Raw genomic sequence first — 18,138 nt, 5'->3', positions numbered from 1 at the left:
TTCCTAAAATGATTTTGATGTGGGGTTCAATGGCTTCCAGATACACCACTGGGTTGTTTGTAGCTATACATACGTTAGCAGTTTGGATCCATTCCCTATGCTATTCACTGTTGTGCATGGCATGAAATGTGCCACTCTCAGTCAATATTAGACATCATTTCATCATTTCAGACATCAAGATCATGTCACCCATGATATTAAATGACTGTTGTCCAAACTAAGGTTTAGTATATCCTGTTAAATGGTGCCTAGTGATATAATTCATACAACTTACCGAAACTTGTTATAATAAACATACATGTTGTGTGTAAAATATGAGTATTACAAGTCACCTTGGGGTTACCTTGGAGTTCCATAACCTGTATAGAAGCACTCTGCCTTTGGACTTCTGCTCTTATATGGTCATAGAGCCCCTGGGTGACCAATATCCCTATATTTTACAACTTAAGGTACATTATTTACTATATATTTGCCATTCTCTAAAATCTCTGAATTACAAATATACAAAAAAAGGCACCTGTGGCCACCAATGGTGCTTTAAGGTACGGTCAGCATGAATATGACCCTTAAGTCGGCTCTGATGAACTATCCACAGGTACATGGAATTACTGCAAGCCCGAACCTGGCGGTAATCCTGGATTCCCTTAGAGAGATGTGTCAAATGCTGCAACTGCCTTAGGATGTTAATGCATCACACAGCGCACCAATAGTTGAATCCAAAACCACTGGAAATTACATCTATTGCCAAAACCAACACTATTTTGGTGCACCATTGGTGCATTACACACAAGTTGTGATAGATGCAACTTATGGGCACATTTACTAAAACAGTTCTCACTTTTTGGAATATTAAAATTAGAGCAAACTCGAGTCCACAAATGTTTTAAGATTACTAAAAAGTCTGAACTGAAAAAGACTACACAAGAATAGTCACAGAAGAATCAAAAGTTTCAAAGCAAAATAAGGATCTTTCAGGAAAGGGAAATCTGCCATTGACTTCTACACAATCTCAGCAAGTTTTAGCTGGCAAATTGTCGGATTCAGATTTTTAGCTGTTTGGCCACATAGTAATTCTTAACAAAGTTGCAAATTTTTTTCATTTTTTTTTTTACAAATGTCTTCCTCATTGACTTGACAAGGATGAAATGTCATTTTGTCAGAATAATGTTGGTGCTAGCATATAAGTATTGCTTTGTATAATTAGTGTGATTGCTTTTTGTATAATTAATGTTAGTGCTTATGGCCTCAATAGAACATTTTTGGATTGTCCTAAAAGTGCAAATGCCAGGACAGGGTTTGTGCCAAATGTATGTGAGCTGAAGTACCCTGGGAAATTTGTAACATCTTTATAATAGAAACATGCTTAAAGAAAACACTCTCCATTGCAAAATATTTGCACAGTAATCAAATGGACCACATTACAAAGCTCCAATTGCCCCTTAGGCATACAGTTTTTCCTTGCACTGCTCAGTGGTTCTTAGATGCTATGGCATGGCAAACTCTCATTGGTCAGATGCACAAGAGATTTTGGAGTAAATGCATGGTAGATTTAAACTCAGTATCAGTGTAAACCCTTAGGTATATTTTCTGTCCTTGGCTACAATATACAAGTTATAGTTCTTCATTGGTTATATAGGGCATCAGATACTGACAGAGTTTTACTGATTGTTAAAGTACTGAAAAAATCTACCACAGGGGTGTGAATTGCATCTGAGTGATTTTCTGTGGTCTAACCCCATCCCTATATACTACCTTCATGGCAATGTATTATTTAAAAATAGCTTAAATGTATATTTGTAGAGTTGCTTTTTATCTCAATTTAGAATACAATACAATAGATGCCATAGGCTTTCATATGCATAGATGGTTATCTTTCATAACAGGGATTTGCTATCCAACTTTTGCCATGTGAAGGCTCTTATCAAGTGTGTCATGTTTGTTTGCTAAATTATATTGAAAATTATTAGAACAAGGATCCATTGGGTGGGCTGGAGGGATAGAAGAGGGCAGGCAATTGCTTTCACTTTCCATTCCTCATATTCCCTCTCCCCTCCTCATTGCCTGTAATTGTGTAGCCTGTGCTTGGGCATCAGGCCCCCATTCTGGCGCATATACAAAGCTTGCTTTAATAACAGTGCCCACAAAATGGCGCCTGCCTACTTGCTCTGATTGTTAGTTCCAAGATTGAAGGAACAAGATTTATATAATTTTTATAGTGTAAGTAAAGTTTATTTTGCTCAACTAACATGATAGAATGGGATTTAAAATCATTTCTTAGAGTAAAAGGTCCCCTTAAGCATTTAAGATTTGCCAACTCTGAATTTAGTGGATCCCTCAGTGGCAATGATCATCAAAATTAACCAGTGATTCCAAATCTGTGGAACTGGTCCACTTGGAAAGGTTTGGATCAGTGGCGGGGCTCATTCTAATGGTCAGTAAATTGCCAGAAAAGCCTACTTGCTCCTCTAGATACACCTGAAAGCCTTGCTTGAAGATCTATAAGGCCAATTTGTGGCAAACAACTTTATTTGCAGTCTGTATATTCTTGTAACTATGGCTGATACACCACTGTTTGTCAACATCTGGGGGGGGGGGGGGTTGAAATTCAAAAGCCTGACACTTTATTTGTGTTTTGTGCATCACTGGTTATTGTATAGTAGCAGTCACTGAGATGCAAATTGTAGATGCGCTGAAGAGAAACATCTGGATTAATGAGACAGATATTCTTTTCATCATGTTTCCCTTATTAGCAGAGATATAAACAGTTCGATATGGGCAGATAAAGTCACAGAAACAAGAGAAAATATTTAATTGTAACTATTTGGAGGAGTGTAGGAAAACTGTGATTACATTTACCACATTTCTATAGGGTAGGCAGTGTCCTAAAATGATTAATGGGGTAGTATCATCAAAGCAAACATTTAATATGAAAATATGAAACTTGCTTAATAGAATCACTTAAACTTTCTGCTCTCTTCCTGTAATAATTAAATTATTCTTGTATGTCAACCAGATACCATGTAACAGATAAACATAAGGTTAGAAAAAAAATTATTCATATTATTTGGTGGTTTGTTTTGAATACAATGATACAAGTTATTTGTGAAATGTAAAATCCACTAGTCTGCTGCTGCTTCCTTATCTGCTGTAGAGTAATCTGAGATTGCAGATCATGTAGGAGTATTTGCTTTCTGTATTTGTGAATGAACAAGCCAGGATTGTTGTAATTTTGCCTTCATTTTTGCGCAAATGCAGTAAGCAGACAATGGGCTAGCTATAATAACACATACTATAATGTTTAACCTGGGGATCCATTCAAGTGCAACACAAATATTTACAGCTTACAAATACATAGGCAACTATATCATTTCACTCATGACAGAGCTCTGGGCAGTCAGGGGTGCACTCAAAACAATTTTTCAGAATCCTATTTTTCCTGGGGCAAAATTCTCTATTGTACAGTAAATTATAGTGTGATAACCAGTCTGATAATACTATGTAGGAGCTTATATGTACAACGTCATTTACAATTGATTATTACATTGACATTATACCTACTGTATGCTATCTGTTTGTTATATCCCTCATTGTAGGGTTTGAGGGAACTGAAAAAAAATCTGAAATGAAAAAGCACATGTGCAAAAAGTCACAGAAAAGTTGTGAAAGCTTTAGAATTTTTCGACTTGCATAAAAACTACGACTTTTTCAAACTGTCACACAAAAACTAGTGTCAAAAGTCCGAAATCTTCTAAAGTTTTGAAGCAAAGAAAGATCTTCCAAGAAAGGGAAGGGACATCAGCTATTGACTTCTACATGATCTACATAGCTGGAAAATTGTCGGATATTTTTGTTGCACAGTAAATCTTAGTAAATAACCCCTAAGGGCACTGTTTGGCTATCCATGCACCCCGTCAGATTATGTCATACCTCCTGGGCTACAAGCCCACAATATCTTTATATCTTTTGGCCTCTTTTGATCAAATTGACAATACAACAGAAGTCCTAGGGGATGTGGTACACAGTGGCTGCCTAGGCAAGGCTACAACCACTGCCTGAGCCAGAAGTTTGGTTAAATAAAGTTCATGAAAAATAAATGTACCCTCAGCTTTTAATATTTCCCCTAGGCAAATACATAAAGAAATGTTCAACATATGAAAGTATGATGGCCATTTAATGTGTGATTGATTCCTTCCATAAGTCCTGTGAGACTTCAGATCTCGGCCATAAAGACAGGGCTGCAGTATATTGTCAGTAAGAATGCAGAGACAGATGAATATTAGAAAATATACTACTGCATGCTTTTTAGAGTTTCATTATCCAAATTCAGAACAGAAATAATATAATAATATAGTGATGTAGTAAGACACAGTAAACAGTGTACTTAGAATAATTCTTCGCCATCTAATAGGATCTCTTACTGTATCTCCTATAAGAAAGAGTTAAAAGGATAAGTCAAAATCAGCCTAGCCCAATCCCTAACCCACCCTGATCCTGCCCCCAATACACCTAATAACCATTACCCTGAACCTGGGTCCCCTTGGAATTAAGGGCTCCAGGTGACTGCCCAGATCTCCCAAACAGTAGTGGATTTACAAGGCATCCACATCCACAAACATCTGTGCAGTTTCCTGGACCCCTTGGGGGGCCTAGCACCATTGTGGTGCTATATATATAGTCCAGAAAGCTTGTAGTATTCCATTTTTCTCTATAATAATAAAACAGTGCTTTGTACTTCATGGTAACCAAGATGCATTAACCCATATATTTGGAAAAACAATCCTATCCTCTTTTTTTGTAGCCTTAAAATATGGTGATCAAAATTAGGAAAATACCCCATATCTGAAAAACACCAGGTTCCAAGCATTTTAGATATGATACAATTCAATAAGATTGGACACAACTGCTCTGGAAACGTGTAAGGCAGGTTGCTGCAATTAGCGGTGCTTGCCATCAAATCCATGCCTGTCTCTGACTGTTTAGGTTCAAGCCCACTGCCTTTATTTACGCTGAAAAAGTTTGTGATTATACTGAGTGCGGATGCCTAACCTCTTTGCACCCCCGGTGAATAAAACTTTCCTTATCCTTTAAAACCCATTTAACTAAAAGTGATCTTTCCCAGAATTCCCTTTACTTTTTTAAAGAACAGGGAAATGTGGATTCACCAGTGTTATGCACCTCCACTGGACTGGTGCTCCATTTAGAAAAAAAAAAGTGCACCAGTTAGGGGAAATAACTAACAAAGTGCTGAGCCACCTACCACCTTACTTAATTCCAAACAACCCTTAGATTGGGCTTGCACAGGCACAGTAGAGTAAATATGTTGAGTAAAAATTTCCCTTTGCTGCTCACGTGCAAGTGTCAGGGATACCTGGAAAAGGTACATAAAATGGCAGTGCACTGTTTTTTTTTGTTCTTGGGTTGGTACAGTTATTTTTACATGGAAAACACTGATTGGTTCACTAGGGGGCCCCAGTTAATCCAACTTTGTCTTGGTACCTTATACTGTACATGGAATTTACTTGCCTTGCTACCAAGAGTCAAGTGTTTGATGATGATAAAAAAAAGTCCTCTTACAAAACCAGAAATGAAAATGAAACCAGAAATACTTCTGGAGGTAGATGTTTTTTTTTATTTTCATTGTGAACAAACACACTACAGATCCATTTTTTTATGGCAAAAGAAAGCAATTGTGTTATGTTGATTATTAACAACATGGCCACAGGTTGCGGTAGTTGCTAATAAGAGAATATGCAGTTGGTTCCACCAGGGCTACGGCAACTGCATCATGCATTTTCCCTCGCACATTATTTGGTAAAATATGCGCCCACAGTAGGCAGGGCACAACAAGCCATATAGCAGGCAATTAGGTTTGAAAATTTCCATGGCGCAAATTTGGCTATTTGTGATATTAGAAATATATTTTGTTATTTTTGGATCACTTTGCGAATCTCTGGTTTTGAAAATCTGACTTGGCAACCCAGTTGCAAAGTGAGTGTAAATACCAGTTATTATGGCCACCTTTTCTGAAAAAAATACTAGGCAGTAAAGGTGTGCAGCCCCCCCATGACATCACAGAAGGGGCAGGCACTCGTATATAAATAGGGGTGGGGGGCCAGGTGTGGGTTAGGTTACTGTGGGTAAGGGTTGAGTATTTTTCCTGCTCCTCACTAATGGGTAACCCAGGCAGAGTGTTCTATGTGAAGCATTAATAAACCTGTATATTTAGAAGATAACTATGCTTTGTAGCACAAATTTAAATTAAATGCCATATATTATTTATCTTGAGGGTGATTTTAAAATAAGATTTGTCCTCTTTAAAACAGTAATCAAGCATTGGCTATCGTGGTGCTGTGACCCCCATGGGGCCCATAGGGAATGCCACAAATTTTGTACCTTGGCCCAAGTGTCTGTACTTAAACTACTGGCATCTTGCATCATTTTTCCTGGCCAGGGGCATCAATATGCTGGCAAGTGGCAAACCTGGTATCAAGACAATAATCCCATTTAATTCTATACACAATGATGCTAACATATTTAGGTTTATAGAACGAAGAGCAGCACTGGATTCTTGAAATTCCTGTGCAGTTTTGTCAGTCCGAGTAGAACCACAGGGAGGGGGGAGCTTTGACTCTCTCTACTTCCTCACCTGTCCATCCACACACCAACAAGGTGCATCATTAGACAAAATTTTCAGTCTGGACAAGCCAAATGCATACCTCCCAGCTGCCCCATTTAAGCCCCATCCAGATGTCCCGGCTTTAAGTTTTAATGTCCCGCTTCTTTGGCATGTCCTTTAAGTACTTTTCCACTTTCTGCCCTCTTCACCCAAAAGCCTTAGTCTTAATTTGGTACTTTCTGCTGCGCTCTCCTATAAGTTTCCAGAGGAAGCTGCATAGCTGAGAAAGCAGTTGCATGGGGTGGCAGCTCATCTCTCAACTAATCCAGTTCTGATGTCTTTGTCACTAGTGCAAGCGGACATTGCCTTGTACCTCAAAATGTACTGTGTGTGTAAAATGGACATGGTACCAGGGGCCATGGGCGCAAAGTGGCCGCCACGCTTTGTGTAGCAGATCTTTTTGTCCCTCCTGATTCAAATGTTGGAAGGTACGCAAATGTGACCTGGCAGGATGGCCGGAAGCTGCCCACTATGACACATATGTCCAAATAGCAAGTTTTTATGACCAGCTTTAGAATAACCTGCACTGCACTGATTTCAGTGCAAGTCTGTATCAGGGGTCATTTATACACACTGAGCAAATTTGCACCTGGGCAGTAACTCATGGCAACCAATCAGAAGATCTTTGCTTTCAGTGTTCAACCAGCAGCTGGCTGGAAAAAACCTAACCGCTGATTGGGTGCTATGGGTTACTGGCATGGTGCAAATTTGCTACAAAATGAGCCCCACATGTGAGTTGTGTGTGCGATTGTGAGCAGTCCCACAGGCAGGACTCCATGGCAGACAAACCAACACTGCTGTGCGCCCATCACTCCTCTTGGTCTTGTTACACGGAAAGTTCTGCGGCCGGCTCACAGGGAGCACAAAACACTGGGGGAGGGACAAGATGCAATAACTTGTGCGAAGGTCCCATTCCCTTAATCACAAGAGCCCGCTACAATGGGAGAGTAAGCGGGGCAGAATTGAGTGCGTACCATGATTTGCTAGCAGCGACACAGACAAACCCCACAGTGTGTGACAATATACACATTGTAAGGCACAGTATAATCTGCCGGCTGCTTCTCCCCATTCCTTCATACAATATATTCGCCTTCCGACCGAGTCCAGTGTGCCTCCCAGTGTGCCTGTAGCAGCCGCCTCCCCCCGGGCACAGTCTCTAGAGCCGCCTCCCTGCCCTCCTCCTCAGCCCCCTCCTCCCGGTCTGTGAAGGTCATTACACCGAGCCAGTCGCGGTCCAATATAGCGCATGCGCCCAGGCCCAGGGACTGGCACAGTGAGAGAGAAAGGCGGCACACTCTCGTATCCTGAGCTGGGAGAGGGGCACAGAAAAGAAATATGGCGAGGATGCCAGTCACCGGGGACTGCACCCCGGGCACGGCCGATACAGACCACCTGCATGCGGCTCCTAGGGCCGCCCAGCACCGCCTGCAGCCGGGCAGCGCTGGAGAAGAGGAGGAGGAAGAGGAGGATGATGATGATGAGATCCAGGAGGTACAGATCACTGGGGAGGAGGAGGAGGACGACGACGACGACGAGCTGCTTCTGCTGGAGGATGAGGATGATCTGGAGGATGACATGCAGCTGGAATGGGACCCCGAGGAGGGCGCCTTGCTGGAGCCCCCCTACCCTCACACCCCATGCCACCCTGCCCAGCGCCCCGCACTCCCGGCCGGCCCCCGCTCCGCGATGGTGTTAGGCGAGGACGTGTTGCTGCAGCTGGGGAGTGCGGGGGGCGGCGGGGATGGAGGAGGAGGGTGCGTGGGGTCCCCATCGGAGCGGCCGGAGCGGGCCCGGCTGAGTGAGAATACCCGGCTGGCCACCCGCTATGCCGTGAGAATCTTCCGCGAGTACCTGAGCGAGAAGTCGCAGAGCCCGGACTTTGAGAGTATGGACAAGGAGGCGCTGTGCCGGGTACTGCGCTCTTTCTACGCGGAGGCGAGATCCAAGAGTGGGCAGCTCTACAGCAAGTCTTCCCTGATCAGCATCCGCTCCTCTCTCAACCGTTATCTCAATGAGCCCCCCTACTGCCGCACGCTGGACCTCACCAAGGACCCGGAGCTGCGCAGCGCTAACTTGACGCTAGCCGCTGTCATCCGCAAGTTGGAGGAGCAGGGGGCCGGGCCGGTGGTGCAGAAGCAGGCTATCACCAGGGCAGACCTGAGGAAACTCTACACTTCTTGTGTCTTCAGTTCCTCCACCCCATTTGGACTTCTTAACAAGGTCTGGTTTGAGACCTGCATGTACTTTTGCACCAGGGGTAGGGAGAATCAGAGGGAGCTGGAAGAGGATTCCTTTGGCCTGGCTATGGATGAGGATGGTCGCCGCTTTGTCTACTTTAAAGCACTGGGCCCCTACCACAAATCACGTTCTTCATCCTGGGGTAAGAAGCGTAGTTGCCCTGGAGGCAGCACAATGGAGAGCGATGAGGAGAACCTGCCCCGCATGTATGAAACTGGCACTGAATTCTGCCCATATGCCAGCTTTGTAAAGTATCTGTCCAAGCGCAACCCACTCTGTAAAGCATTCTTCCAAAGGCCAAGGGACCATGGTAGCGAATCTGATGTCACCTGGTATGAGAACAAAGCCATTGGCAAGAACTTATTGGGTACCAGAATGCAGATGTTGTCAAAAGCAGCCAAACTGTCTAAAACATATACCAACCATTGCATTGGCGCAGTCTCAGTGGCCACGCTCAACAGCATTGCTGGCATTGGCACAAAGCTTGGGCCTCCATATCTTACGGATAGCCTTAATGGATCTAGACATAGACCTGCAATGCCTGGAAATACTTTTATCCTGCCTAAACCTACAGGTGGCCTTTCAGAGGCCAAAACTGAAACCACCAAGCGGTCAATATATAATTCAGCCCACTCAATTTATGCCTCTGGTGACATGGGCAGCCCTCCTTCTCCCAAGCGGCTCTGCATCAGGCCTGCTGACCCATCGGACTGTGTGCATGTTGTCTCTGTCAAGAGTGACCCTCAGCCGTCCTGCCCAGAAACCAATGGCCACATGGTGCTTGCTGCCTCCCCTGCTGTCACGTCCCCCTCTGTGATGTCCCCAGTCCAGGTAACTAAAGGCAAAGCTATGTATGTGTTTCATACTGTGCTACATTTACTCACAGATTGAGTAAATCAGGTTTAAATCTAATCCAAAAATATCATGACATGTCCTTATTTTTACTTTCCTTGGAATGTATTTAGTAATTATAAAGTTTTTTTTAGTAAAACTGAAGTTTTTATTTTAAAATCTTATGCTGGGAATTACAGAATTCCCGTTGTGATTTTATTTTATTATTAATATAGACAGTAGCACAGAGTCCAAAGTGCAAATGCAGATTATTACAGTTCTGTAAGATACAGAAAACTACCTTTATAAGGATTAGTGCTAGGAGAGGGCAAGTGAGTACTCAGGTATATAGATTTACTGGAATTGTGGCAGTCGCTAGTGCCAGGCTGCAGAGTATCTTGTGGGTATGTGAGTACAATTTAACGCTTTAGAGCAAAGGCACATGGGATTGTTTGTCTGGCAAATTTTTAGTAGCCCAAAGACGCAGTCCAAAATGTCCTAAACTGCCTTGTGTGAGAATGGCATGGAAGTGCTTGTTTGACTGAGGGGGTTTGTTTATATGCTTGAACTGCCTGACTTAAAAGACAATAAAAGCCAAATATACTTTGGGTTCCAGTTAGTAATGTACCCCAAGTACTATAATCAGTGCTTCTTGTCTTCTCCAAAAAACCAACCAGAGAAGTTTTCATTAAATTGCAGCGGCACCACTTTCCCAGAGATCCCTTGCCCTGGCCTGTCTCAGGGACAGTAAAGTTACTTTTCTGCACATGCGCTGGCTTAGGATGTTACACTGTTTAAATGAGAAGCGCCAGACAGGGGGCCCAGCTCAACAATTAGAGAGTGTCTAACAAATTGGAACCCACAGTGAATTTGGCTTTTATCATCCTTTAAACAAGTACTTTTGGTTGTTTTTCATAGAGGGCAATGATACGCCATTTTGGCTTGAGTTACTTAAAAAAATGAAGGCAAAGGGCCCCAAATCTCCAAATGGCCCATTGCCCTTAGTCTTTTTAAAGACATGAATCACACTCACTGGGTTTGAGTCATGGTTCCAAGTAATACATTGGTTCAAGGTGTAACGTTACACTGAGTGGCGTTTGCGAGAAGTTGTCTGTATACTGCAACGGTGTAAACAATAGAAGCGGAGCGGCTATCATTGATCTTGCAGTGATACTTGATCTGTAGCAGCCATCAAAAAGAAGAGAAGGAAGCACTAACTGTCATATGATTACTGGCAAATAACATTTCAGTGTCCTTTCATTTTACCTGACATGCTTTTTATTGGTCTTTATCTGCTTTTTCAAAGTAACCCATATCAAATTTTAGTGCAGTTTGGCTCACTTTTTTCTGTCTATGTATCCCCCCTGTCACATAGGTATTATACAGTATAAGGGCAGTGGTACACGGGGAGATTAGTCGCCCCGCGACAAATCTTGGTGGGATGGCATACATGTCGCTGCGAAGTTCTGCAGTCGCCCAAACTTTCCTCCGAAGACAACTTCGGGTGACTGCAGGACATCACAGCGGCTCGTATGCCATCCCACCCACGATTTACATTCCAGCAGGTGGGATGGCATTGCGGGAGATTAGTCACCTGCGACAACGAAGATTTGTTGCAGGGCGACTAATCTCCCCATGTACCACTACCCTAAGGGCCGTGGCAGACGGGAGATTACAATCTCCCTTGTAGCGGGCGCCTAATCTCCCCGAAATGCCATCCCACTGGCTGAAATGTAAATCGCCGGTGAGATGGCATATGCGTTGCCAAAATCGCCAAAGTTTCTGGAGTTTAGTAGCCTTCAAAAAGTAGCTGCTACTAGTAGCCCAGTGTGTCTTCACCCCAAGTGACATTTTATACTAAGCTGCTCGTTTCTTATCGTTGTGGTGTTTTCGCTTTTCACATTACTGACCTTTTGTAGATTTATCTAATTTCATTTGGACCAACTGTCAGAGCTGGAATCAGAACCAAGGGCTGGATTAGTTAGGAAAATGTTTGCAAAAAGTACTGAGATAGTAATAGTAGTAATAGTTCTGGAAATGTGGACATGTATGGGAAAATACTGCTCCTAATTTGTCTAGGGAGCATGTGAACTATGGAACTTTGGTCTGGGCCCATTACCTTTGAAGTGGGCCGACTGGCATAGGAAGTGGAAACAGCATCTGAATATGGTAGCCCTTTAATCAAAAGTGGTAACTTTAAATTCTTGTGCAGATTGGTCTTCGAAAGTGAGTGAATAATATGAAAGTTTGGCTAATGAGCAAATCTACCTTAAAGGAACAGTAACACCAAAAAATTCAAGTGTATAAAAGAAATTCCAATATAATGTGCCCTGCACTGGTACAACTGGTGTGTTTGCCTCAGAAACACTACTATGGTTTATATAAAGAATGCAGCTGTGTAGCCATGGGGGCAGCCATTCAAAGGAGAAAAGGTACAGGCACTTAGCAGATAACAGATAAAACACTATTGTATTCTACAGAGCTTATCCATTATCTGCTATGTAACCTGTGCCTTTTCTCCTTTTTTCCAGCTTGAATGGCTGCCCCCATGTCTACATAGCAGCTTATTTATATAAACTATAGTAGTGTTACTGTAGCAAACACACAACTTTTACCAGTGCAGGGCAACAGTACATTATATTTAATTTACTTTAAAACTCTTTAATTTTTTGGTGTTACTGTTCCTTTAATGCATGCAATCAAACCCTTTTGTTTACCAGGAGACATTTAAGGCCAAGAGTGATCTTGGGATAAAGGTGTTCTTTAAGATAAATAATTTCCATTGACTTGCATTGCAATCAGACTCACGTTGAAACTATGCTGAGCAACAGTAAGTTCAGAGCCATATTTTGGCACTTTGTTTTGCTGTACAGATATGGGATCTGTTATATGGAAACCCGCTATCAAGAAAGCTCCTAATTATGGGTAGGCAATCTCTCTGTACTGCAGCTATATAAGTTGTGTTTTACTTTAATTTTGTTGCCACTTTTTCATATATCTGTTATATATCATGATATCATATATCATGTTTCAAATACTAAATATCAGACTGATTAAACCACATATATTTTGTGCCAAATCACCAGCAGGGATTTATGCATTGGTGCACAGTCAAAGAAATCTGTTGTATATTATTAAAACCCTGAATAAAGTCAATATGCATGTGCATACTTACTTTATTGTTTTCGCCTAAAAATTATTTCTCCTTTGGCTGCAGGGAATTTCTTTCCTGTGCATGGATTGACATTCACATGTTTTGTTTTTCTTGATAAACATTCTAAAACCTGTACTTGCAGAAATAGCATCTGTATTGCAGGTATAAATGATGTCTTCATTCTAAAGAAACAATAAATTTTTTCTTGTTTTTGTAAAGCTCAATGGACCTACATACACCTTTTTACAACATGAGCAAATAAAAGAATGTCACCTATTCTTTTCATTTAAAAAGCAGATTTCTTTGTTAAGTTTGTTATAAATAGTAACAAATCATTATTTTGGTTTTATATTCATTATCTTACCATTAATCTTACCATTAATTAGCTGAATCGGTTTAACTAAAGATCCTGAGCTCTGTATAAACAAGCTCTTCCCTTCACCCTTTGGTGTGACTGTTTTGGCTCACACATAAGCAAAATTGCATTATGAAAGGGAATTATGTATGTACTGGTAATCTAATAACGTACCTGCAAGTTGCAAACATGAAGTAGCTTCAGTTTCCCTGTTGATCCTGTTTAGCTGAAGAAATAAACTAATAGCATCTAAAGATTCTCTGCTTAAAACAATAGGCAAACAGGCCCCTGAATGTGAGGCTAAGTAGTTATTGTTATAATTATTTATTATGTCCTCTTTCACTGTGGGCGTTCTCGGATCACCGCAGCTGCCTTGTTGTTAGGGATAGTAACACTGACAAGATGGAACTTTTAATGTGAAAATAATAATGTATATTAAAAGCCTTAGAACCTCTTTGTCTACATCCTATATTTTAATTAGTGATAATATTTCCCCCTTCGAAGGGGCAACATTATTATGCGGACAGTATAATTCATGGTCACCAGTAATTGTGGAATTAGATAGCTGCAGCAGTGGCAGTCTTCATAAGAACTGCGCTTATAAAATGGAAAAAAATGTATTGCAGTAGCAATATTTCGGCTTAAAAGGAGACATTATCAAGCAAAAAAGTCAAATATATTGTTTTGATATTTGGACTACTTTATTCTGATGCCTCCAATATGAGGTGAAACGTGGCTGCTGCAATAAATATGTTTCCAGTTTCATAGTGAGTGGTGGTTCTGTAAAGGATTTCTATGTATGCACTACTATTTAGAGACCCTCTTATAAAGTGGACTTGGTGGTTTAATTCACACCTATTGATGGTACTGGTGTATAATTAAGCAGCAACCATTTGCCAGGGAATTCATTGTACTGAGGAGCTCAGTGATAATGTAGTACTATCACCTTTCCAGCTGGTCAGCTAGATCTGCCCCAGTCAAAGTGAAGTTATAGTGGACTGAAAACTTATAGGAGCAACAAGAGTTCAGTCATGTCCTAAGTTGGATCACTCTCTGCCAGGTTCCAAACCGTCTGGAAGCAACTTTATGAGTCTGGGCTTGGCAGAGGCTAGGAGAGCACTACCTGTCTGAATATGTAATGCCTACTGTAAAGTTTCATGCAGGAGGGGCAATTGTCTGTGGCTGTTTTTCATGGTTTGGGAAAGGGTCCCTGAGTCTAATGATGGAAATTCCATGCTGCTTCCTGAATTGAGGGAAGTATTGAGAAGGTCTTTTACTGTTTTCATGGAATTGCTTGGGATGGCAACGGAAGGACTTAACTGACCTTCAGAGAGCCTTGAGCTCATCCCAACTGGACATCTGTGAAATGAACTTAAACCTGAGCCGATCTGACTTTCCTTATGGCTACAGTTACAATACTTAAAGGGGTTGTTCACCTAAGAGTTAACTTTTAGTATGATCTAGAGCAGAGGCAGAAGAAGGCAAATAATTCAAAATAAATGAATGAAGACCAATTAAAAATTTGCCATTCTGTAACTTAAAGGTGAACAACCCTTTTAACCATGCCTTTAAGATGTTGGACAAGTTGTTTATGGCATAGTACACATGGAACATGAACAAATCATGTATTAAACACATCTCCCTAGAATGCAAGCCGACTGGAGAAAGCACAGGACTAAATTATTCCCTACTTTTTCCACCTTGCACAGGAATTTCTCTTCACCTCATCCAAAACCACCATATGGATAGAACTGAAGTGGGGTTTTTTCACTGGCACAAGTGCCACTTGGCTTAACATGGGTAGATACCATCTTCTATAGATAACTAGTAGGCCTTTCTGTGTCCAGTTTCCAGGCCAGTTGCCAACTGACAGGATTTATACAGTCTGTCACAAGAAACATTATTTTCATATATATGTGCATATAAGAGGTTCATGTAACACACTAATAAATGTATTTTCTCTCACACTATGGGTTTAGATGCTCAGTTCATTTGTTTGTAGTTGAACATGGACTAAATGAGGCAGCCGCTAAAGTTTCCAGGTGTCTTTAACGGCAGCACTGAAAGTGAGAGGATCAGGTTGCACTGTGTGCCTTCCCTCTGCAAATTGGCTTTCATGTGCTATGTCCATGCGTCTGATTGGTTCAGCTGCAGTCACATGGTAGTTCATTCGTTTACTGTTCACCTCATTTGACATCAGAGGTCAATGACTGAAGTTGTTGTTGTTCTTTTTTTTTTTCTCTTGACGTCAAATTCCTTCCCTCAGGCACCTCTTAAGCCTGAAGAAACTACAGCAAATCATTGGCCAATGGATCCTCTATGTGAACATCTTGTTATGAACATGTGCCTTTGTCTTCCTGTTTAACTCCTGCAAGGCAAAATGGTGAAGCCATTTCAATTGCAAAAATCCGGTACTCCAGGTATAAGGAGCATGAAACTTTGTAAATGGAATGTTGGAAATTCATGGCTTCCTCCTAAAATTCATTATATAGCTTATTTTGATCCCTCCTCCCCCACAAAAAAAATTCAAATACATTTTAAATACATTTATTTGTTAAATGTATTTGCAGCTACCAAATCTTAACAATGTGAAGCTTGTTCTGGGATAAACAAATAGTGTACTGCTTTTAAATGCAATTATAGGACTATTAATCAGATGGATTGTTTCAGGAGTCAGAACCAGCAGCAATTTATTCAGTCAGACAGACGCTGCTTTCAATGGCAATTACAGAACAAATGGTTATAGTTACACAGGAATAATTATTCCCACATCTTATGCCACTATTACTCACATGTGCTTTATTTCCATTATTTTTAAATGGAGACAGTTCCTGATGTTTTGCTGACACTTTTAATAAGGAACAAAACACCACATGTGCTACTGACATCTTGTTAAATTGTGTATTTTGTGGCCCAAATGCATGCTGGTTTTAAGCCTGAGTACCTGAAGAAATAGTTTGGCTTCTACTACTGTTAGGGTTATTGTTCCAAGACCTCCTAGGCATTAAAATCCTTCTGTCTGGTAAAGTATATGATCAGGTTCTGTATGTGCTCCATAATTGTTGCCATACGCACGTCTTCCAGCTGGGTAAGTGGCTTATTACAAGCTGGTCATACGTGTTATGATCTGCTTGTTTAGATAGGTTGCCACATGACTGGATCTCTGCCCAAATGACCACCCACACCCTGAGCATATCAGACCAGCAGTTGGCTCATTAAGCAGGTCCATGGAGACCCATCAAACAAGTACCATTTAATTGTGCACACACAGCCCCTGATGACTGGATTTTATCAGCCCATGTATAGCCAGGCGAATTTCACTTTGGCTGTAGATGTGCATGAGCAAGTAGCACTAATCCACTCGATTAACCTGTTTTTTAATAAATTAGAGTACTTTGTAGAAAATGAGGCCCATGAGGTTCTATAACAACCATTGTTGGCCCCAAACTGGTGGGAACTGGGTAACTGGTTAGTCCAAGTTTTCCACTTTGATTAAAGCACAGATTAAATAGACCTCCCCTGATTTTCATGTGTGTGAAAATGTATATATACATTTTATATATATATACTTGGTTCAAACAAAAACTTTTTTTATTGAAAAAGATCCATGGTTTTAAGCACTAACAGTGCTCTTCATGGAAAAATCTGAAGAAGTCCCTGAAGAAGAGCGCTGTTGTGTGTGTGTGGCACTCTTCTTTTCTTTTCTTTTTATTTTTGACCAGCACCTAGGGCAGTTGCCTTTCTGAATGGTGTGTTCCTGTTCCTCTAGTATATACAGTATATATAAGAGAGAGAGAGATACTGTGAATATATATATATATATATATATATATATATATACATACATATACATTTTAGCTTTAATTTTAAGCCCTGATAACTATTAATATCATTGGCTTGTTCCATTGAGGAGGTTAAAGCACTTCTTAGCACCATTGCTGCTCTGAGACACTAGGGCATTATGCCACAGATGTTTGTTTCCAGATTGCCATGGTGCCATCTGTGCCTTCTGCGCCCAGAACAAGTGCTTACCTATTCCCACTCTAACTCTTGGCATTAAATTCAGATATGTTCTATTGCTAAAATGCAACCAGTTCGACTGGGTTGTGCCACACAAATAAGATCAGTTGACACGCAAACAAAAAGGAAATGTGATACTTGGTGCCATTACTGAGCATTTGCTTGGCAGGCCTATAGCAAGGGGTGTGGATAATGTTCACCTCCTTCTGGGCAAACTCTCTCCTGCCTGCTTGGGTAGGTTTGTTCTAATGCATTACATGGATGTCTATGCTCACACCTATTTAATTTTATATATATATATATATATCTAACTAACCAGGCATTGTACTGTTGGGACCACCCGCCTGCTGCCTTGTAGGCAACACATTTCATTCATAGCAGGGACATCTCATTCCAGTTATTAATTGTGTTGTACTGTATGTTGCTGTGCTTTCTTCTGCTTCTCAGTCAATTTCTATGGACTGGAGTGACACCCAACAACATAGTATAGGCAGAGCTTTATAAAAAGTTCCATAAGCAAAGCCAGATTATACCCTTTCCCTCATGCCAGTGCCATATATAAAGGTAGCGTCAGTCGACACATTGAGCAATATTACAAAGTCTAACATGTACAATAACCTTTAGATCCTTCTTAATGAAAGGAGGTTTTAAGATTTTTTTACTTACAGCTAAAATGATTCACTGATATAAATATAAGCTTGTTAAATTAGCTTCAATGGTTTAATTAGCTGTGCCCCTCTACCTGTAAAGAAGGCCGCAAAGAAATCTTAAGCTCAGCATATAAACGAACCTGTTGTTTTCACTGTCCGTACACGTCTGATTGGAAGAACTTGAAGTACACTAATCATACAGATTCAGTAAACT

General features: G+C 41.0%; 1 protein-coding gene across 2 annotated transcripts in view; it reads left to right on the top strand.

Moving 5' to 3' along the window:
- kctd1 (potassium channel tetramerization domain containing 1) overlaps nt 1–18,138 on the top strand; it is a 46,260-nt gene that overhangs the window by 10,410 nt on the left and 17,712 nt on the right. Inside the window, exon 1 of one of the 2 annotated variants that reach the window (XM_012965299.3) lies at nt 7,409–9,745. The exons of the other annotated variant lie outside the window; for it this stretch is intronic. Coding sequence (XP_012820753.2) covers nt 8,012–9,745 — 1,734 coding nt within the window. The 5' untranslated portion in view covers nt 7,409–8,011. Of the gene's footprint in view, nt 1–7,408; nt 9,746–18,138 lie in introns of those variants that run through there. 2 annotated transcript variants of the gene reach the window in all.

The sequence above is a fragment of the Xenopus tropicalis genome, chromosome 6 (genome assembly GCF_000004195.4).
Source record: "Xenopus tropicalis strain Nigerian chromosome 6, UCB_Xtro_10.0, whole genome shotgun sequence".
Classification (NCBI taxonomy): Eukaryota; Metazoa; Chordata; class Amphibia; order Anura; family Pipidae; genus Xenopus; species Xenopus tropicalis.
Note: the sequence above shows the minus strand (reverse complement) of the source record. Positions and strands in the feature narration are given on the sequence as shown.